Below are 22504 nucleotides of genomic sequence, written 5' to 3'. Positions count from 1 at the left end.
TCCTTTTGCATTCTCATCCTTTTGACTAATACTCCATTTTGTATATGTATGACAACTTCCTTACCCATTCATCTGCTAGTAGACATCTAGGTTGCTTCCATGTCCTAGCTATTGTAAATAGTGCTGCAGTGAACATTGGGATACATGTGATGTGTCTTTTCCAATTCTGGTTTCCTCAGGGTACATGCCCAGTAGTGGGATTGCTGAATTGTGTGGTAGTTTTATTCCTAGTTTTTTTAAGGAAACTTCATACTGTTCTGCATAGTGGTTTTATCAGTTTGTGTTCCTACCAGCAGTGTAAGAGAGCTCCCTTTTCTCTGCAACCTCTCCAGCATTTATTGTTTGTAGACTTTTTGATAATAGCCATTCTGACCAGTGTGAGATGATTCCTCACTGTGGTTTTGATTTGCATTTCTCTAATAATAAGCGATGTTGAGCATTTTTTCATGTGTTTATTGGCCATCTGTATGTCATCTGTTTAGGTCTTCTGCCCACTTTTTTGATTGGCTTGTTTGTTTTTCTGATATTAAGCTGCATAAGCTGCTTGCATGTTTTGGAGATTAATTCTCTGCAGATGTTTCCATTGTTATTTTCTCCCATTCTGAGTGCCATCTTTTCACCTTGCTTATTGTTTCCTTTGTTGTGCAAAATCTGTTAAGCTTAATTAGGTCCCATTTGTTTGTATTTATTTCCATTACTCTGGGTTGTGAGTCATAGATGATCTTGCTGTAATTTATATGAGAGAATGTTCTGCCTATATTTTCTTCTAAGAGTTTTATAGCTTCTAGTCTTACATTTAGGTCTTTAACCCATTTAGAGTTTATTTTGGTGTATGGTGTTAGAAAGTGTTCTAATTTCATTCTTTTACATGTAGTTCACCAGTTTGCCCACACCACTTGTTGAAGAAGCTGTCTTTTCTCCATTGTATATTTTTGCCTCTTTTGTCAAAGTTAAGGTGTCCATAGGTGCAAGGATTCATCTCCAGGCTTTCTGTTATGTTCCATTGATCTATTTTTCTATTTTGTGCCAGTACCATACTGTTTTGTTGACTGTAGCTTTGTAATATAGTCTGAATTTGGGAAGGTTGATTCCTCCAGTTCCATTCTTCTCCCCTTAGCCCACATCTCTGGGAACCACAAATCTGATCTCTTTTACTGTGAGTTTGTTTGTTTTTGAAGTAAAATCAATCCAGAACACTTAGGTTGAACTAACATAAGTGTTAGGTTAGTTCCTCTTACCCAAAGTAGTGATTTGGTATTTCTATACATTTCAAAATAATCACCACAATAAGTCCTATTACCATCTGTCACCATACAATGTTCTTAACATATTTATTGACTATATTCTTCACCCTGTGCATTTCATATCCATGAGTCATTTATTTTACAGCTGGATGTTTGTACCTGTTAATATCCCTCAGCTATTTCTGTCCTTCCCATCCTCCCCTCCCTTGGCAATATAGTCTTGTATCAGTGACGTAAGTATTGGAAACAGGCTTGTATTCTAGATCACCTTTAATAAGTCACTGTTACGAGACCTGGAAGTCACTGATCATTTTGGATTTTCCCTTGTTTGCCTTTAAATTGGAAATAGTAATACCTGAGTACGTCAAGGCTGTATATTGTCACCCTGCATATTTAACTTATGCAGAGTACATCATGAGAAATGCTGGGCTGGAAGAAGCACAAGCTGGAATCAAGATTTCCAGGAGAAGTATCAGTAACCTCAGATATGCAGATGACACCACCCTTACGGCAGAAAGTGAAGAGGAACTAAAAAGCCTCTTGATGAAAGTGAAAGAGGAGAGTGAAAAAGTTGGCTTCAAGCTAAACATTCAGAAAACGAAGATCATGGCATCTAGTCCCATTACTTCATAGATGGGGAAATAGATGGGGAAACAGTGTCAGACTTTATTTTTTTGGGCTCCAAAATCACTGCGGATGGTGATTGCAGCCATGAAATTAAAAGACGCTTACTCCTTGGAAGGAAAGTTATGACCAACCTAGATAGCATATTAAAAAGCAGAGACATTACTTTGCCAACAAAGGTCCATCTAGTCAAGGCTGTGGTTTTTCCAGTGGTCATATATGGATGTGAGAGTTGGACTGTGAAGAAAGCTGAGTGCCGAAGAATTGATGCTTTTGAACTGTGGTGTTGGAGAAGACTCTTGAGAGTTCCTTGGACTGCAAGGAGATCCAACCAGTCCATCCTAAAGGAGATCAGTCCTGGGTGTTCATTGGAAGGATTGATGCTGAAGCTGAAACTCCAGTACTTTGGCCACCTCATGTGAAGAGTTGACTCATTGGAAAAGACCCTGATGCTGGGAGGGATTGGGGGCAGGAGGAGAAGGGGACGACAGAGGATGAGATGGCTGGATGGCATCACGGACTTGATGGACATGAGTTTGGGTCAACTCCGGGAGATGGTGATGGACAGGGAGGCCTGGCGTGCTGTGATTCATGAGGTCGCAAAGAGTCGGACACAACTGAGCAACTGAACTGAACTGAATACCTGATTACAAGGCTGCTGTGTAAACTGTATAGTATAATGTATATGCATGCTGGCCTAAAGCCCTCAGTAAATGTTAGTTTTCCCTTCCTCCTTAGAAGATGCCAGCCTTAGTTACTCTTGACTATTTTCACACATTTAGGTGGACATCAAAGAATAACACATAAAGCATTTTTGTTTCATTGTTTAGCATTTCACTGAAGGCATAACCATGATTGTTTGCTAAATAAAATATGTGTATAACCAGGCAGTTTGTAATTAGACTAACTTAGATGTTGTGATTATTGGATGTGTAGGTGTAGTTAACAGCCTTCATTTCTGGTAAGTGACTTCACTTAGGAGGATGTATGCTCATGTAAGCAAGAGAGACTATTTCCTGGGAGGAAACTGTGGTCTCTAGATCTTTATAATGTCACCTTTAATTTTTTTGTACTCATGAGCATTGTCCTGTACAGACTATTTTCTTGAGGCAGTTTCTTGCTTGAAGTAAATGAAGTCTCCTTATGAGCCTGTTTAAACTCCACAGACTGTCAGTAATATGGAAAAATTGGATGTTTAATCAGGAATCTGAACATGTGTTTCAGGTAGAGAATTCCAAAGATAATGAAGATAATATTCTACAAAGAGAAATTCCTGCCAGACAGTCTCGAAGAAGATTTCGGAAAATTAATTGTAAAGGAGAACGCCAGACTATTACTGATGATGTGGATATTAACAGCTATCTTTCTGTGAGTATATTTAGGAATATTTCATTGATATTCGTTAATGTTCATATACAGTATGAACATACATATTTTTGGTAATATCAGCATATATTTTTGGTAATATCAACACTTGGGGCTCTACAGATAAAAGTTTGGGGCACATAAAAGATATCTATATAATTTTTAAAAATGTTTCTGTTGTGTTGGCTTTGATAGAAATACTCTTACCAGTTGGGTATTTGTTTTTGTTTAAATGGTGTAAAAGAATTTCTTTAATGTATCTTTTTAGACGTGCTTGTGGATTTTCTTACCTTTCTGTTGCTTGAATGGTGTGCCCTGAGTATATGTGTGCCCGGAGAACTCAGAAAATAGACTCATTTGGGAGCTTTTTTTCTTTTATACACTAAGGCATACAAAAGAAATAAAATGTCAGTTCTCCTCTTCATGTGTGGGACAATTATGCTACTGTATGCTCATGCAGAAATACGTGCAAGTGTTAAAGGTATGTTTTCACAGACAAATACTGAAAGATGATGAAATAAACAAGTTCCATAAAACCAGAAAATCTTTTTAAGTCTTTAATATTGTAATGATAGATGCTGCTTTTCAGATTGAAAAGTATTGGGTTGGCCAAAAAGTTTTTTCAGGATTTCCCATATGATCTTACGGGAAAAACTTGAACAGACTTTTTGACTGACCCAATAGTTGAATCAAGGAATAAGGATAATTTAAGGAAGAATAAATCCAGGTGTGTTTTATAAGTTTTCAAAGGAAACTTGATCCCCCAAAATATAAAAACAGTCTAGAGATTTAGGGTATCAAAATTCCCAAGGGTATATGTTCTTTTGGTTGTCAGAAATTCATTCCATTTTAGGAATAAGGAGGATTATTTAAGGAGTTGTTTGTGTTAGAGTGTTAAATTTGAGCAGCTGTAAGGATTTAGGCATTATTTGCCTAATTTCTTTGATTGAGCACATTCTGACAACAAGCCATAACATATGAAGTAGTCCTCAAAGTTTTTATTACATAAAGTTCATTTCCTGTTTTTATTAATGATTTTTTCGTTTTGTTTTTTGGCTGTACCATTTAGTTTGCAGATCAGGGATTGAACTGGGGACCATGGCAGTGAAAGTGTTGAGTCTTAACCACTGGACTGCCAGGGAATTCCCACTTTTTATATAGTAACTTTCCCTGTCACTAATTAATTTTAGCTAATTCAAGTTTTAATTAAGTTTGGACTTAATATACAAATGATTCTTGTCTATTTTTGAAAAATTAAAAGTTGATTAGTCCCATCACTCACTTATGGAACTACTAATGACATTTTGTACATTCTTGGATAGAACTTTCTGGGTCTTTTGTGGTTCCATATGAATTTTAGGATTTTTCCCCTAGAATTTCCTATGTATTTTGGTAGAGATTGCATTAGATCTATAGATTGCTTTGGATAGTGTGGCTATTTTAACAATATTAATTCTTCCAGTCTAAGAGCATGAGCTATCTTTCCACTTCTTTGCATCATCTTCATTTTCCTTTATCAGTGTATAGGTCATTTACTTCTTGGTTAAATTTATTCTTAGGTATTTTGCTTTTTTAACAATTTTAAACAGGATTTTTTTTCCTGTTTCTTTGATATTTCATTGCTAGTGTAAAGAAATGAAACCATTAATCTTGTATACTACCACCTTGCCAGATATATTTATTGGTTCTAAAAGGGTTTGTGTGTGGAAAATTTAGGGCTCTTTATAGAAAGTATCATGTCATCTGAAAATAGTAACAGTTTTACCTCTTCCCTTCCAGTTTGGATACCTTTTATTTTTTTCCTTGTCTTATTTCTATGTCTGGGACTTCCAATAGTGTATTGTCCACAAGTGGTGAGTGGGCATCCTCATATTATTCCTGAATTTAGTGGGAAGATTTTCAGCTTTCCACTGCTGAGTGTGATGGAGTTGTCATAAATGACTCTTGTTATGTTGAGCTATGTTCTCTCTCTACCCTTTTTGGTGAGAGTTTTTGCATGAAAGAAAGTTGAATTTTGTCAAATGCTTTTTTTTTCCCATCATTTTTTTTTCCTCTCCTTTCGTTTAGTGTGGTATATCACAGTGATTGATTCATGTATGTTGAACCATCCTTGAAACCCTGAAATGAATCCAGCTTCATCTTTCTATATGATCCTTTTTATATATTTTTGGATTTGATTTGCTAATATTTTTTTAGGGTTTTAACATCTGTATTCATCAAAGATATTGGCCTGTAATTTTCTTTTCTTGTAGTATATTTGGCTGGTTTTGATAGCAGTGTGATTGTGGCTTACTACAGTGAATTTGGCAGTGTTCCTCCTATTTTGAAATAGTTAGATAAGGATGGGTATAAGTTTTAATAGCAAAAATCTTAATCAGTATTGATACAGTAGATAATTGGTTTTATGACTACTATGCTGCTGCTACTGCTAAGTTGCTTCAGTCGTGTCTGACTCTGTGCAGCCCCATAGACGGCAGCCCACCAGGCTCCCCCGTCCATAGGATCTTTGTTTCTTTTGTGGGTATTATCAGCAGTTCAGAGAGATCAGGAGGAATAATTTTTTTAAAAAAATATTTAATTTATTTATTTGACTACACCAGGTCTTAGTTGAGGCACATGCATGTTCAGTCTTAACTTGAGGCGTGTGGGGTCTAGTTACCCAACCAGGGATTGAACTTGGGCCCCTTGCATTGGGAGCATGGAGTTTTTAGCCACTGGACCACCATGTAAGTCCCAGAATCATTATACAAGATAGCGGTGGAAATTTGACAGTTTCTTTTTGCACTTGCGAACCATCACTTTTTCTTGCTAGAGTGCTGAAGGTCAAAAATTCTTAAAGGTGTATGGAATATTTTGTTACAGTAGTTTTCTTAAGTATCATTAATCCAAACCTGTACATCACATTTTATGAGCATTAAAAATTTTGCATGTGTTTGAAAGATACTTTCTAAATGAATGCCTAGAATGATTGAAAAAAATTATTTATTCTTATGAAATATTTTCAGGCTGTTCATGTACATTGCTTTGTATAAAGATGAGAAGCACACTCTAAACTTGAAAAGTTTTTTCTTTTTTAATGTTAAAAGAGCACTTCTATAACAGTAGTAACATCATTTAAACTACTTTGGGTATTTCTCTCAGAGCTCACAACACATTTAAATATCTTCAAATATTCTCAGTGATTTCAGAACTTTAATCTTTGGGGAGGATGTACTTGATATTTGAAAATAGCATAGCGGTGATTGGGAGCAATATTCAGTGAATAGGATGAGTAATTAAGACAAGTGAAAATAGTCTTTTATTTAGATGAGCCATCTCTCTGAATTCTTCTTTCATTTACTATGTGATTGGGGCATTTTATCTGAACTGTTAATGCTTTGGTTGCTTTACCTCTAAAAATGAGGATGATGATATTGAGTTTGCTTGTCTTGCATGATGGTGCTGATAGAACATATGTGCACACTCAAGGTTTAATCAGTTAATGATATCTCTAGGTTCTTCCTCTCAGATGTTTTGTGCCCTTACCTCAGTTTCCCCATGTCATTGTCTTAGTGTTCGCTGTCATTCTTTTTAGAAATGTTGTAGTAGCATCTCCCAGCAACACCCCCCCGACCAACCTTTATTGTAAAAGCAATAATTTTTCATTTTTAGAAGTTGAGAATTTTTTTAATTGAAAAGTATTATATAATTTCTGCATTTAAAAATATCGCTTAATCATTTTATTTCAAGTTCTGTTTTTCTCTTCTCTCTGGTGTGTACTCCTAGCCCTATTCTTTATGTACTCTACTATCCCCTGCTACCAAATAATTCATTCATTTTACTTTTATCAGTCCTAAAAGAATCTTTTAACAGTGTTATTTCTTTTAAACTCTTAAGTCTTTTTATGGCCTACTACCACCTATTAGAAAGTCTAATGATCTAGAACATTTATCTGGTATGTAGTCTAAACTAGTTCTGTATAATAGAACTTTCTGCAATGATGCAAATGTTTTATATCTGTGGTTTCCAAACTGATAGTAACCAGCCACATGTGGCTTTTGAGCATTTAAAATGTGGCTGGTATGACTGAGGATTTTAATTTAAAATTAAAATTTTTAATTTAAATAATTTATATCATCTCATGGGAGGAATCCATGATTTTTTCTTGGTAGGATTAGGTATACATATCTACATTGCTGTAGTAGCCCATGTATATACCTGTTACCATTTATTAGACTACATTGTACTTTTTTTTTATTCAAATGTCTGTTTCTCCCATCAGAGTGTACATGCTTTGAAAATGTGAACCATCATGCTTACATTCTTCAGAGCATATTGCCTGTTAAAGAAAATAGAGTGCCTGTTTTTATAAGATTGTTGAGGTTTCTTGTGTAACTTTGGGCAAGTTGTGTATCCTTCTTAGTGATTTTTTATGTATAAGAGGCTCTGCTCAGTGTCTCATGCATTGAAAAACATGCAGTAATGTCAACAATTCCTGTTTCTGTTACTATTATTTAAAATACTCAAAAAAAATCTTTGTTCCTGTTACTAACAAATTAATTTTATTATTTATTGATTCCTGGCTATAAAACATGTTTACCAAAATATGTATAGATGAAAGGATAACTGAAAAATGTAAGATAAAATATCAAAGGGAGAAAAAAGGTAGGAAATATAAAATCAGGCAGGCAGCAATCAGCCAGCTATGCTTTTCACAATTTTCTTGTAGCCTGTACTTGCTATGGTTCACTTTAAATAATATATTTTTTCAACCCTACAAAATAGAGTGCTTATATAAATGTATATGAAAGTCACTGAGTTAATTGCCTTACTACATATAATAATAAATGACTAGAAGCCAATTAAATGATGACAAAGGATGTCTGCCGGAAACTGATGACTGGTTTTGGAATTATTAACTTGAAGACCCTTTTTCTTTTAGTAATTAAGGTCAGTAGTTTAGCTCAGGTGTCTTAAAATGTAGTTTGCAAAATGGGACACGGGAAGAAAATAGAATTTATGTGTACTGTAATCCTCTTAAGTTTTTGTGGATTTTTTCCTGTTTACAGTGAACACAAAGCATTTTTGCTGATACTACATGTATTAATACATGTATAAATTCACATATATTAATTTATAAATACATTTATTAACCATGTTTTTACGTGTATTAATTTATAAATAGATTATATATTTTAGAATATGTGTGTTAATTATGTGTTAATAAATAAATTATATATTGGTAATGACGAAGAATTGATGCTTTTGAACTGTGGTGTTGGAGAAGACTCTTGAAAGTCCCTTGGACTGCAAGGAGATCCAACCAGTCCATTCTAAAGGAGATCAGCCCTGGGTGTTCTTTGGAAGGACTGATGCTAAAGCTGAAACTCCAATACTTTGGCCACCTCATGTGAAGAGTTGACTCATTGGAAAAGACTCTGATGTTGGGAGGGATTGGGGGCAGGAGGAGAAGGGGACGACAGAGGATGAGATGGCTGGATGGCATTACCAACTCGATGGACGTGAGTCTGAGTGAACTCCAGGAGTTGGTGATGGACAGGGAGGTCTGGCATGCTGTGATTCATGGGGTCACAAAGAGTTGGACATGACTGAGCAACTGAACTGAATACATGTATTAATTTATAAATAAGTTATATATCTTAGAAATATAGCTCAGAAATATTTTATTTTTAAAGTACTGAGATTAATTGATATCTAAATCCCTTTCTCATCTGCCCCCAGCCTACCTTTACAGCCTTCTGGCCCCATTATTTTGTAGATTGTTCCCTCCTTTGGGTCTTCTCTCACCCTGGAAATTTCTTACAGTCTTCTTTAGTTAATGTAATTCTGTCCTTTGATGACTCAGTTTGAATCTTAGCATGCTATTTGCTCCTTTTATCCAGAATGGTCTCTACCATGTCCTCCAGATAAAGTCCTGCTCAGCTCCTACAACTCCAGTCATCCATGAACTCTTTAGAGAAGCCTTCCCTAACACTTCCATGTTCCTAGACTGTGCTGCTTCTGATTGAAGTAGAACCCATAAGATGATATACATACTTAGATGCATTTGCTCATAATTATGTTCTCTTCTGAAGATAGTGAAAAGTAGTGAAAGTCACTCAGTATTGTCCTACTCTTTGCAACCCCATGGGCTATAGCCTGCCAGCCTCCTCTGTTAATGGAATTCTCCAGGCAAGAATATTGGAGTGGGTAGCCGTTCCCTTCTCCAGCAGATCTTCCCAACCCAGGGATCGAACCCAGGTCACCTCCATTGCAGGCAGATTCTTTACCATCTGAGCCACCACAACTTACTTAAGAATTTCTTTATGTGTTTTTTATAGGAAGTTGACTACTGTATTTTAAATAACCTACAATGGTGAACATTTTTCATAGGTAATGAGTTAAATTTTTAATTGTTGTTCAGTCACTAAGTCATGTCCAGCTCTTTGAGACCCCATGGACTGCAGCACACCAGGCTTCCCTTTCCTTCATTGTGTCTTGGAGTTTGCTCAAATTCATGTGCATTGAGTCAGTGATGCTGTCTAGCCATCACATCCTCTGCTGCTTTGCTCACCCTCCTTTACATGTTTTCTTCCATCCCATTCGTTGGTTTAGCATAGTATGGCAGTTGGTAAGCATGGTGTGATACTCTAGAATCTACTGTTTAATTTTAGGCTCACAAATTACTAATGCATCAAGTGTTTCTTTCTCGTTTGCTGCTTATGTAATTGTGCCTTATATTCCTTGCTCTCCTGCAGTGCTCCATGTTTTGTTTGGATTTATAGTGTACAGAGAGAGATTTAAGACATTTTTCAGTGCTCCTGAATAAGGGTTCGAGTGTGATTGCTGAGATCACCTCATGGAATGAGTCTTAGTCTGTTTAGGTGGCTATAACACGGTAGCAGACTGAGTGACAAAAAATGACAGAACTTTATTTCTCACAGTTACGAAGGTTAAGAAGACTGAGATCATGGTACTAGCAGCCATCATGTTCAGGTTCTGGTAAAGGCCCTCTTCTGCTTACCTCTTGCTTTCTGCTCACGTGGTGGAAAGAGCTAGGGAGCTTTGTGGAGCCTCCTTTCTAAGGGCATAACCCATGTCAGAGGGCTCCTTCCTTATAATCTGATCACCTTCTATAGACCCCACCTCCTTATACCATCATCTTGAGAATTAGAATTTCAATATGTGAATTATGAAGGAACACAGACCTTCATAGCGGCATCTCAATATTTGTCTCAGGACCACCTGTTTGGACTTTCAAATAAATCACATCCTTGAAATGGGCAGGTTTGTAAGAGCCAGATCCCTCAGTTTAATATGATATAATAGACGTTAAACTAGGAATCAGATGATATGAATTCCTTTTCTATTTCAAGTGCTAATTTTCAATGTTTTTAAGACCCTCAGTCCCTGCATCGTGTATAGGAATTGAACTAGCTACCAAGTCCCTTTTAACTGTGGACTGCCAACCCCTTTCTGTGTCCACGTGGTAGAGCAGAGCTAGGAAGCTCCCTAAGGCATTTTTTTATACAGGCACTAATCCCAGCTCCAGCTTCCCCAGTGGCTCAGTGGTAAGGAATCTGCCTGCAGTATAGGAGCTGCAGGAGACACAGGTTCGATCCCCTGGGTCTGGAAGATCCCCTGAAGTAGGGCCTGGCAACCCACTCCAGTATTCTTGCCTGGAGAATCCTATGGACAGAGGAGCCTGGTGGGTTACAGTCCAAGGAGTCACAAAGAGTTGGACATGGCTGAAGTGACTTAGCACTTATATGCAATCCTAGTTCCAGATCTCTCATGGCCTAATCACTTCCCAAAGGCCTCACCTCCTAACGCCATGATTTTGGAGATTAGATTTTTAACATTGGAATTTGCAGAAGGAGGTAGGGGGTCGGGGAGAGGGGTGGGAGTGAGATGCAGGCCTTTAGACCGTAGCAGAACACCAGTGAACAACTAGTTTAATCATTTATTCAAGTCAAAATGGAGGAAGTATATACACTCTTGTTGCATATATTATTATAATTTCAAGTTTGATCTGCTAAAGTCATAGTCACTGATTGATAAAGAAACTGTCCAACAGTGTGAACTTTATTTGTACACTTGATGGATCCTGACTGTTCGTAATTAAATAATTTGTGTTTGGTAAATACTTGTAGAATGAAAGGATAAGTGAGTAAACAATCTTCTGTCACTTCTGAAGTAAAGAAGATTGTAAATCTGGAGCCTTTGCCAGTCTGACTTGTGTATAACACAGTGAGTGTTGACCAGGTTACTACTGAGAAATTTGGAGTTCAACCTCTGAGAATCTGCAGCTTTTCAGTATTGCTTTTCACCCTATTTGCAAGCCAAAGTGCTCTGGACAGATAAGTTCTTTATGGTGCTTTATACCTTAAAAACAGAGCAGGATTTTTCTCTTTTTATTCATGGGCATCTAGCATCTCCTAGGAGAATTTTTCTCAGTTGGCTTCTGCGAAACAATGTAGAATTCTCAATAAAAGGTTCTTGTACCTAGTTACAGGGTCATGAATTCACACGTGGACAGAGAAAAAGCAAAGGGGTGTTATTGTAATCAAACTAAGTAGGACAAATGCTTGCCTAAATCAGATTTTAAAAATTTGTGTGTCACAGGGGGAAAAAAGTTTCTTGTAGTAATGTCAAAAAATATAGAATAATATTAAGAAGGAAATAAGTTTACTGTAATCCTCAAAACCAGAGATAGCAAATGTGGCTAATGGTTTTTAAATGCATGTTTCTTGATTAAATCATTGATATCTTTTGGACTAATATAGATAATGCTGAATATTTAGTTATCCTGCCTTTCTACTTCTCAAGGAATTAAATTTTTCCCTGAATATTATTTTTAATATTAATATTACAACAGTATTCTCATGCAGTTTCATTTTCCTCCTACTACAACTTGTATGAATATATCTGTGACTGATTTTTTTTCCCTTAGGATTGATTCACAGTGTATGAAAGTTATTTTTCATATGGGTATGAAAGGCTTTACATAAATATTGCTAACTTCTAATTAGTAGTTTTTTAAAAAATTTCTGTCATTCACCCTGTATGAGCTTCAGGAGCCTTGGAACGAGGGCAGGGTCATGCCCCTCTGGTTTTCTGAGACAGTTCTCTCTTTTGTTGAGGTGACACTGATTCCTGTGGATCTGCCCAGGCAACCAGAATCAGAAAGATATTTATCATACGTGAAACACTTTACAGAAAGCTCTTTGGAAGATTGTTTGAAGCAACTCTGATACTAATACATGTACACCAATGGCCTAAGATAATGATTTTTTAGAGCATTCCAAGGGAAATAACTACTCAGACATTGCAAATAGATTAATAATGCTGACTGTTACTGCCTTTTAATTTGATTTATTATCTATTCAGTAACTGTACTGTTTAGCATTTAGCTTTTGTAATATCAGTAAATGCAATATTTTAAAATTACAGAAGTGATAACAAAAGTAGTCTCTAATATAATCCAGGAATTTATAGATGGACACAATATTCTCAATAGTTTAATTTTTTTAGTGAGATTTCTTTTTTCATTCATGTTTATAGATACAGGTATCTCTTTTCATTGTCGGGCAGGTCTTATTTTTTGTAGAAAACAGTACATTTGATTAAAACTTTGCATTAACTTTGCATACAGTATATAGCATCCTTGACTGATTATTATAAATGCATAGTGTATTTTTGTGTGTGTGTGTGAGTGAAAAAAAATGCTTGCTACGACTGCACTCTGTAGTGTAAAGTAGAAGCTTGGTGGTGCCTTTTTATTGTTCCTTCGGTTTCACTGATTCTAATTATAGAAGCTTACATCACCTTAGTTGATGATGAAGGCTTCCCTCTCCCTCTTTGGTTTTTCTTCCTCCATTACTCCCAAAGGAAGGATCATATTTCATAGTGCATGTGTGTCCTGCTGGTGGCTCTGACGGGGTTTTCAGCAGCGTGGTGCTGATCATTTCGTGGACAGAGATGACAGGATGCTGCAGCACACTGTTTCTCACAGAATAGAAGGAGAGGGTTGCTTCTGTGGCTTTCCTTTCTTCAAAAAGGCTGAGGAACAGAGGGCAAGCAATGTCAAAGCAGGAATTCCTGAAGGGCACCAGTAATTAGAGTTAACCATGTCTGATAACTACAAAAATTCATTTCAAATGTTGAAGTTAAGCAAGGGACAGGAGCTGGGTGTAGAGTAGGAAAGCTTACTGTGATTCTTTAAAAGGGCTTGTATGTTGCCTCAGACATTATGGTAGTGTCATCTATTCATTCATTTTTCAAAAGGATTAAAGTATTTTTACTATATATATAAGCATATTTAACAGTTTATATTTTAAAGGCCAGATGCCTACAACTAAAATACAGAACTGAGTGGCCTGTGTTTTATTTTGTAAAACTACATAATTTTTCATTTAATCCTCATCTCCTTTTGAGTTTGACTTCTCTAAACTGTGGTTATAATATTACACTGTGCAGATAGGGAATAAAGTATATGTATGACTGTGCCTGAGATTATTATAAACCTGGTTTTTGTTAATGTTGGGTTTTTGTTTTCCATAATGTCTAGAAATGATAACTTATTCTCATTTTTAATTTTCTGATAGCTTTTTCCATGATTACCTTTTTTCTATTCCTTTTCAGTGTTGTTACTTATTGAAATAAAAGGTATATTTATAGTTTAATAATTATTAGAACCTCATATTTGGCTTTCTATACAATATGATTTCAATGTTCTGCTTTTTATTTTTGTTTAGAAATAGTTTAGGTAATATATTTTAATTAGTTTATACAATTAGTGTAATTTATAATATGAATATTATTATTAACTGTATAGCATTTACATTTTTATAAAACTATTTTAAATGGTTTGAAGTTTTGCAGATGCATACATTGATTGCTTTATTTGGTAGTAGTTTGAAAGATCTTTTTAAAGCTAAAGATTTCATCAGTGTGGCTTAGCATCATTATGGCATTTCACGTGCAGGGAAAATGTGTTCTTAAATAGTTATCTTATGTTGATGATTCCTAGTACATCAGGGCATTCTCCCTTGCTTGAGTTACTTCAGTTATTTGAATTGGTGAGGTAATGGAATGAGCTCCATGATAAAAATTTTTAAGTAATGAAAGTGAAAAGCCATTTATTCACCTAATCATATATTTTAGTTACTTGATAAATTACTGACTTTTTAAAGGATGCTTGTATTTTTTGATCAGTAGTTAAGAGAGTAAGTCATTATTTCTGAAGAAACTGTGGTAAAGTGCATCATCAGAGGGGCAGTGGGTTCACATGCTAAACATAAAATTTGACCTGTTAGTTTCTTTCATGGTATTCTTGCACAGGGAGATTTTTCATACTAGGCTTACCATACAGTTCCCTAGAATGGCAGATACTATGAGATGATTGGTGGAACAAGGGAAGGGATGATGTCATCTTCACTTCCAGGCCAAACTAAAGGAAAAGAGAGTTGTTCCTTTACTGAGCCAGTGTTTACTACAGTAATTCTAACATATGGCATTAGTGGATTGCATTTCATACACAGGGCAGGGTGTTTTTTAAAGCAGCTAAGAGATGGCTGTCTCTCTCTCTCTCAGCTTGAGGTCCTTCTTTGTGAGCTATCATCATGATTTATAAAAAGGGGAAAAGGTGCCCTTTAGGATTTTGCTTTTGATTTGGTTGTAATTTATCCTGTTGGTTCTATACATGAATATAAGTATTAGCTCACACTGAAACTAAAATGTTTTTCAGCGCCATTAATGTTTATGTACAAAATGTCTTTTAGAAATTTATCTTTAGAAAGTGTTCGGCTTCATTTACATACACGGTACCTATGATCATTATCCTGTTTTTAAAGATGACTGTTAAAATTAGATTTTAGTTAGTTTATTCTTGAATACTTTTTTGTTGAAATTCCAATTCATTGTAGTTTATTTAAATTAATTGAGTTGAAAAAAGTATATTGGTGCTGGAAAATCAACCTGTGGATGTTTTCTGTGTTTCAGGTTTTGAAAGCTAGAGTCATGTTTATTTGCTAGATTTAGTTGTATGTTTATATGTAAATTTTGTGTGTTCTTTTGAAATCTTTTCACAAAACAAGTAATTCTTAAGTTTTATACAAACCCAGATTCGTTTATAATCACTTACTGTGAAAATATGATTTTGTTCAGAATAACGGTTTTACTAAAGTCAGTTCTATTCTTATAAGTAGCAGCATAATTAAGATGGGCAGCAAAGTGTTGTTCAGAAAGTGACTTATACTTTGCCCAGGGGTATTGGAAATCTTTTGTTACTTTGCCTGTTTCTTTTTGGCTAATAATGAGGTATTTATCCCTTTGACAGTAGAGTCCATTGTAATAACACTTGTCTCTCAGGTAATAATTTCTCTTACGTTGCACATACTCTTCCCCTTAAAATGGTGTTAGGTCAATAGAGCAAGGTAGTTCTATTACTCTGAGTTATTTATTGATGTTATTCTTAGAATTTTACTGCCTGGAGGGGTGGTACCTTTTTCTTTTTTTTTTGAACTGCTGGAAACTATGTTTTACTTTGGCTATTGGGAAGCACCATTATAGCTTAGTGGAAACTCTTTGTGGTAGTACCTACATTTAGATGCCTTGTGACAGAATCTTGAAGAGTAGGGTGGGTACTAGAGGAATTGTGTTTTCAGATTAGAGAGGGTGTGACAAGAATTCATTTTTTCCTATAATTTTTATAGGAAAATGATGCTTCCTTTTAGTCCAAGCTCAATTTGGAAGCAGGTTGAATCACTTTCTTTTCTGATTGTTTCTGGATTTTACTTGCTGCTTGTCTCTTTCTAGGAATCTAGCATTGGGCTGTAGGAAAGTACCATATTGCATAGATGATTTTTCCTCAGAGGGAGTTGGTAAATGCTACATGTCAGCTGTTTTGCTTGTGTGTTGTTTTTTTTTTTTTTTTCGTTTCCCTTTGTACAGTGAAATTCTGTTGTTTCCATTTAAATTTATTATTTACATACACATCTTCATGCCACTTTTGATGTTTTTAATGTTAATTTAGAATAATCTTGAAGGTTACACCTTTCAGAACAGTTAGTTGATAAATAGGAAGTTTTACAAGCAGAATACATATGTGACATCTGAGAACTAGGCTGCCTTCTGTATTTGCAGTGCAAGAGTATCTTGCTAGAGCCGATTGTTTTCTCTTGGGAGGATAAGCCTATGTTAAATTTGAATAGTAATATTAGGAAATATGGCTTCCCAAATAAAGCTGTGCATCAGTGAACAGAATTAAAAATACAAATGAATCTTAAAACTGAAACAGAGATGCTTGAGCCAATTTTTTTCTTATAGAATTTAGCTTGTTGACAAGTCTCATAGAAGGGTGTGTATGTGTTTTCAGTAAACTGCTCTTTGGGCTACATCTGCAGATACAGTAGCCAATTGATCTAATGCAGTTTCTGAAGGCTTTCTATACAGGTGATGTCATCCTTTTAGCTCTATTCTCCTCCCACTCTCTTTCCTTCTTATTAGATATTTCATCTTACTGCAGAGCATAGAATCAATAGGAGCTTCTCCTTAGGGAGCTGCTGTGAAACAGGCAAGGACAGTAGGAATTAAGACGCTAACATACAGTCTTGCTTTAGCAGACGATGTAGTGTTTTTGTACCCTATCATATATAAAATTTCAACCACAACGTCAGACTTAGATCCACAGTACTGTCTTACTGATGCATTAGAACAAGGAGCAATGCTGCAGAGCTGTAAATAGTGCTTGTGCAAAGAGAAATTTTTAATTTTGAAGATTCTCAGGCATTCTTCAGGACAAACCTGTTAGAACAGACATCTTCTAACTACCGCTTGCTCAGTGGTTCATTTTTTTTTTTTAAAACCTCTGATGGGTAACAATATAAAGAAGAAACTTTCATCTTAAGGATACTGTGTTCTGGTTTGCTTCTGAGGCAGAAGAATTACTGCAGTGCTTGCTCTACAGAATGAAATAAGTTGAAGAAAAGACAAAGCTGTCTTTGGAAAGGTTTCTCAGAATCTAGCAACACAGATTTGGTGCATGTTGCCTTATTTGCTTTGATTGATACAGTATTAACTGTTGTGTTACCACTGTGCATGCCTGTGCCAGGTGCCTGAGGAAGCGTGTGTATGTCTCTATGTTCTGAGCCAGAAATACAAACATCTTGATTTACTGTGACTTGCTTGTTAAAAGTGAACATTTTGATGAAAACTGCTCCAGTAATTTAGAAGCTCAGTTCTAAGCTACTGAAAGCTCCTGATTTCAGTTTGAAAGAGATTTGGAGAAGCTGTCTTTACACTGCAATTTACACTGCAAATGGTGTATGATTTATAGAAAGGAAACTTAACAGAATTTTGTCAACATACTCGTCGGTGTGGCTCTGGTTTGAAAAGGAAACTATCCTTTGCAGCTCAGGAAATGGCTTTTCTTGTTCGCTGTTATGCCAATTGTCTTCAGCCATGGGCCTCCAAAGTAAGTAATTATTATTTTCTTTGAGAGTGATATAATCTATTACATTTAAATTCTATTTTGAATTTTAAATGAGCTGTATTACACTGTTACGTTTTCTAAACTTTAAGAACTGCAGAGCAGTTTAAAAAACTCATTCTCGTGGCCATTTTTGTTTTTCAGTTTGTAAGAATCTCTTGAATATTCTCATGTACCTCTAAGAGGATTTGAAAATACTTTCTTAATTAATCTGTAGACTCAAAATGTGTAGTGCATTTGAAGTATACTCTTTTCAGACTGAATGATCATTTGTTTATGCCTATACATACAAATACATATACATCTCTGTGATCATACTCTAACTTGAATATATTGTATTTCCTCATTTTCTTCAAGGGTTGATGTATTTAGCTATGTTAGTCTAATCTTTAGTCTGTGTTATACAACATTTTCTAGTAATATGGTGCTATCAAATAAATTGTTGAATTGTATTATTTTACAAACACTGGATAATAATTCATATGCAGCCAAATGGTATGAAGAATACTCATTATGAAGAGTAATTATATGAAAATCTTTTAATAATGATCTTAATTATTTTCAAAATAGTAGTAAATGAACCATTAGTAGTTTGGAATTGCTCAGGATTGTCTTTTATACTTGTCATTTTAAAGCAAGCATGTTAACTCACAAAAAAGCAAAATTGCTACACAGAAGGATTTGCTAGGTTTTAGAAAACTATACACTATAATTTAATAAATTGTATTCACAGTGGTTATTAATATAGATCCGGAATTTGATGCCACTCAAGTCATCTTTCCTGTTATATAAATGTCAAAACAAAAACAGTAAAATCTAAATTTTTAGTTTTGTATAAAACCACATGTTTTAGAAAACACTTTAATTGTAACAGTAACTATGTTAAGATTGCTTTATGGTTCTGTTGGATAGAGACAGACACAATGGAAGCATCTCTTAGGATGATCTGAAATCATGTCTTTGTTTAAAGGTTGTCCTATTGATGGTGACTAAGGAAGAAATACTATGATAGCATCATGGTGTACTGTTTCATCTGAAAGATAGCTCATTGGGTATGTCTCTTAAAGGCAGCTTCTGGAAGGACATTTAAATTCACTGTCCATTTGGCAAACAGCTGATTGAAATGTAAAGGATAGAAAGATGCCTAGGTTCACACTTCATTTGTACTATTATCTGGTAAGGCATGGATGATCTTTTCAGTGCACATGCCACCTGTGGGGCCCATGCATTGCTGCTACTTGGCACTGAGGTTTAAAATGACACATAGAAAGGAAATGGAGGAAACCAGGTGAAAAAGATTCAAACAAAAGAATGAGATATAGGGGTTAGCCTTTTGAGATACTGATAATCCACATTTAAGATTGAACAAATATAGAAGACCCAAACAGGATTTTAAACATTAAATTCTAAGGTTTCATTAAATGACAGCAGATATTATCTGAGCTGGATTTTGTGATTGTTACTTTACTGAGTAAATTAAGTATTTATGATAAAGTACATGTCTCCTACCCCTGCCCCCAACTCTCATTTCACTGTTGATGGAATTTTAACCCTGGATTGTGATTAATTAAACTTGTGATTAATTTTTCATATTTGTTGCTTTTGGTTTTCTAAGACATATTATTCATTAATTCATGTATTTTGCCCATTCTAGAATTCAGATTCATTACTTCTGAATTGATTTATTGTCTTGATCAGTAAATAGTTTTAGCAGTAATGTTCAAATGCCATCTTTTATATTTACCCTTCAAATAGTTGCTTATTTGTGTGTGAAATAATAAATCTAAAGTCTTTTCCCTTTAGCACTTTGAAAAAGTTAATGCACTGTCTTCTGGCATCCAGTACTAGAGATGAGAAGTCTGGGATCTTTGTAATTCTTGTTCCTGTGTTAAGTAATCTGCTTTTCTTCTTGTTGGTTGTTAGTTGTGTTTTGCTTTGTTTTTATTTTTTATCCTTGATGCCATAAAGTTTTATTATGGATTATCTAATTTTTTGTTTTCTTTTTCCTTCTTGGCTTTTGGAAGTCTCTCTCACGCTGAAGATTCCCATTTGTCTTCAGTTGTGGGAAGTATGTTATTTTTTGAAAGCAGCAACTTTTTTTTTTCTCTTGTTATTCTGTATGTTGGAACTCTGGACTGTCCATAACGTCTCTCAACGTTTGTTTCATACTTTTTCTCATTCTGTGTGTTCCTAGTTCGATATTCTAGCTCATTAACTTATCCTCCACTTGTGACCAGTTTCTGTCCTGCTGTGTATTTTTTAAGTTTCTAAATTTAATAATTGTGTTATTCATTTCTGACATCTCTTAGTGATGCTTCATTGTAACCACCTTTGTTTAATAACTTGTTTTCATTTTATGGTTGGTATTCTTTTTTCTTGATTGTCTACTAGCTCTTTCTTCAAGTTTAAATTTCTCTCTTAGTTGAGTTTTTTTGTTCTTGTTTTTCTTTCATGAGGTTGACCTTTCTTGATTGATTCTTAGTTAAGAGCTCACCATCTGGTCTGTTACGGTTGCTTGCCCTGGGTGACTGACTACTGGACAAAGAGGCATTCCTGCCTTGGCTTCCGTCGTCTTTCTGTAGGTGCGCCTGCAGTCACTGGTTTAGAAAGTGCTGCCATTTTCACTTTTAGACACAGCTAAATCTATAGGTTGTTTCTTTCTTTTTTTTTTTTTTCCTATAGGTTGTTTCTTGACCCTTCCGTTACTTTACCTATCTGCAGCATTTGAACAATTGATGACTTCCTCCTCCTTGACACTCTTTGTTTTGAGTAGAAATCAACCATGACTTGCCAGACAATGTATGATCTCTTCTTCCCTTCATCTTCCCCTACACTCTTCCTTGTTCACTCCAACTACAGCAGCTTCCTTGTGTCTCCCTAAACTTGCCAGGTACTCTTAAACCGATTTCCTATTTTCACAAAAATTCTATTTGCCCTTTAAACAAACCTACTGTTAAGTAATATTGATTGAATTCTGTGGTTTTAAAAATGTTAAAAAGTGGGGAGACATGTGTCTCCAATTTGAAAAACTAATATTTATTGTTATTTAACAGTGATACCCTCCATCCTCATCTTTCAGTAAAAATAATGAGTTAGAAATGCAATTTTACATGCCTCAGGCACAGTGCTGCTGTATATACCCCAGGCTGCTGTGATTAGGTATAGCTGTTTCCTTCAGGGCTTTTGAGAAGTTTACACTTCTGTTTCCGTAAAACAGGCTCCAGACTGCTTTGGGGGCCTTAGAATCTGTTTTTAACTCCTCTCTCACTGTCAGCTGACACTTTTGATACTCTCGTCTAGTACTGCATAATTCTGGTGTCTTGCTTTTTAACTCTGTAAGACTTCCATCTTCTTGTGCCTTGACTAATTTTCTTGTCTCCTATATGTATGATTTTCTTCCGTTTCATATTCTATGCTTCCAGGGTAATGTGTTCTAAAGGTATATTTCTTCTAGTCATTTTTTTACTGAAGCCTCTACAATAGCTCTTTTCTAGTACAGGGAATCTAAGCACCCCAAAATGCTATGTCTGGTCCTTCATCTCTTGTATGCTCCTGTAGTATACCTCTCTACCTGAGCTATTCTGTTTTGCGTACTGTTTCCTGGCCTAATGTGGATTACATATGTAATTTTAAACCTTCTGGTTGCCTTATATTCTAAAATAACTTTAAGGTGAAATTAATGTAATAATATGTCCAGTTGAGTTTTTAAAATATGTAATAAAGTAATTATTAATGAGATTTTACTTTTTGTTTGTTTTTAGTAAATCCAGATTTGCATTTTATACTTTGAACATGTCTCAGTTTGACTAGTCACACTTCACTTAGCGCTGTTGGACTACGGCTACTACGATGAACATTTGTGATTCTGGGTCTTTGTCAGGACTCTTTAGTATATTTAATCCGCTTTTTACCTTCAGTGAGAATGAGGTCTTTCTAAGTTGCATTTGTTGTTTTAGTATTTTGATTGTTGTCTAAAGTCTCCCCAAACCCATGGTACTAATGTTATGACTAGCATTAGATATACACAAAGTGCTGTTTATTGAGTAATTAGGAAATTAGACCACCAGGCTTGTTAGAAATTTATTTATATATTCAGTAACTAAGTATGTAGTTCTGAAATGTCTTACTGTGAGTACAACAAGGAACTTAAAGTCTTTGCAATGTGCCCACAAATAATCTTTATTCTTTGGTAATTTTAAAGTTAATGGATAAGTGATTTCTGGATAGGCACAGTTCCTCTGTAACGTGTAGCTACCTAGATGTTCATCAGCAGATGAATGGATAATAAAGCTGTGGAACAAACACACAATGGAGTATTACTCAGCCATTAAAAAGAATACATTTGAATCAGTTCTAATGAAGTGGATGAAACTGGAGCCTATTACACGGAGTGAAGTAAGCCAGAAGGAAAAACACCAATACAGTATACTAACACATATATATGGAATTTAGAAAGATGGTAACGATAACCCTGTATCAGATCAGATCAGATCAGTTGCTCAGTCGTGTCTGACTCTTTGCGACCCCATGAATCGCAGCACGCCAGGCCTCCCTGTCCAACACCAACTCCCGGAGTTCACTGAGACTTACGTCCATTGAGTCAGTGATGCCATCCAGCCATCTCATCCTCTTGTCATCCCCTTCTCCTCTTGCCCCCAATCCCTCCCAGCATCTGAGTCTTTTCCAATGAGTCAGCTCTTTGCATGAGGTGGCCAAAGTACTGGAGTTTTCAGCTTTAGCATCATTCCTTCCAAAGAAATCCCAGGGCTGATCTCCTTCAGAATGGACTGGTTGGATCCTG

The 22504-nt window shown here is 35.5% G+C and overlaps 1 protein-coding gene across 3 annotated transcripts in view; it reads left to right on the top strand.

Moving 5' to 3' along the window:
* Nucleotides 1–22504, top strand: part of LOC105005547 (rap guanine nucleotide exchange factor 6-like) — a 151365-nt gene that overhangs the window by 91524 nt on the left and 37337 nt on the right. For all 3 annotated transcript variants that reach the window (XM_010863566.1, XM_010863565.1, XM_010863567.1), the window contains one exon: nt 3093–3236. In XM_010863566.1, coding sequence (XP_010861868.1) covers nt 3093–3236 — 144 coding nt within the window. The remainder of the gene's footprint in view (nt 1–3092; nt 3237–22504) is intronic.

This window comes from Bison bison, unplaced genomic scaffold, assembly GCF_000754665.1.
Source record: "Bison bison bison isolate TAMUID 2011002044 unplaced genomic scaffold, Bison_UMD1.0 scf7180017864492, whole genome shotgun sequence".
Lineage (NCBI taxonomy): Eukaryota > Metazoa > Chordata > Mammalia > Artiodactyla > Bovidae > Bison > Bison bison.
The sequence above is the reverse complement of the archived record's forward strand: the minus strand, read 5'-3'. Positions and strand labels throughout refer to the sequence as shown.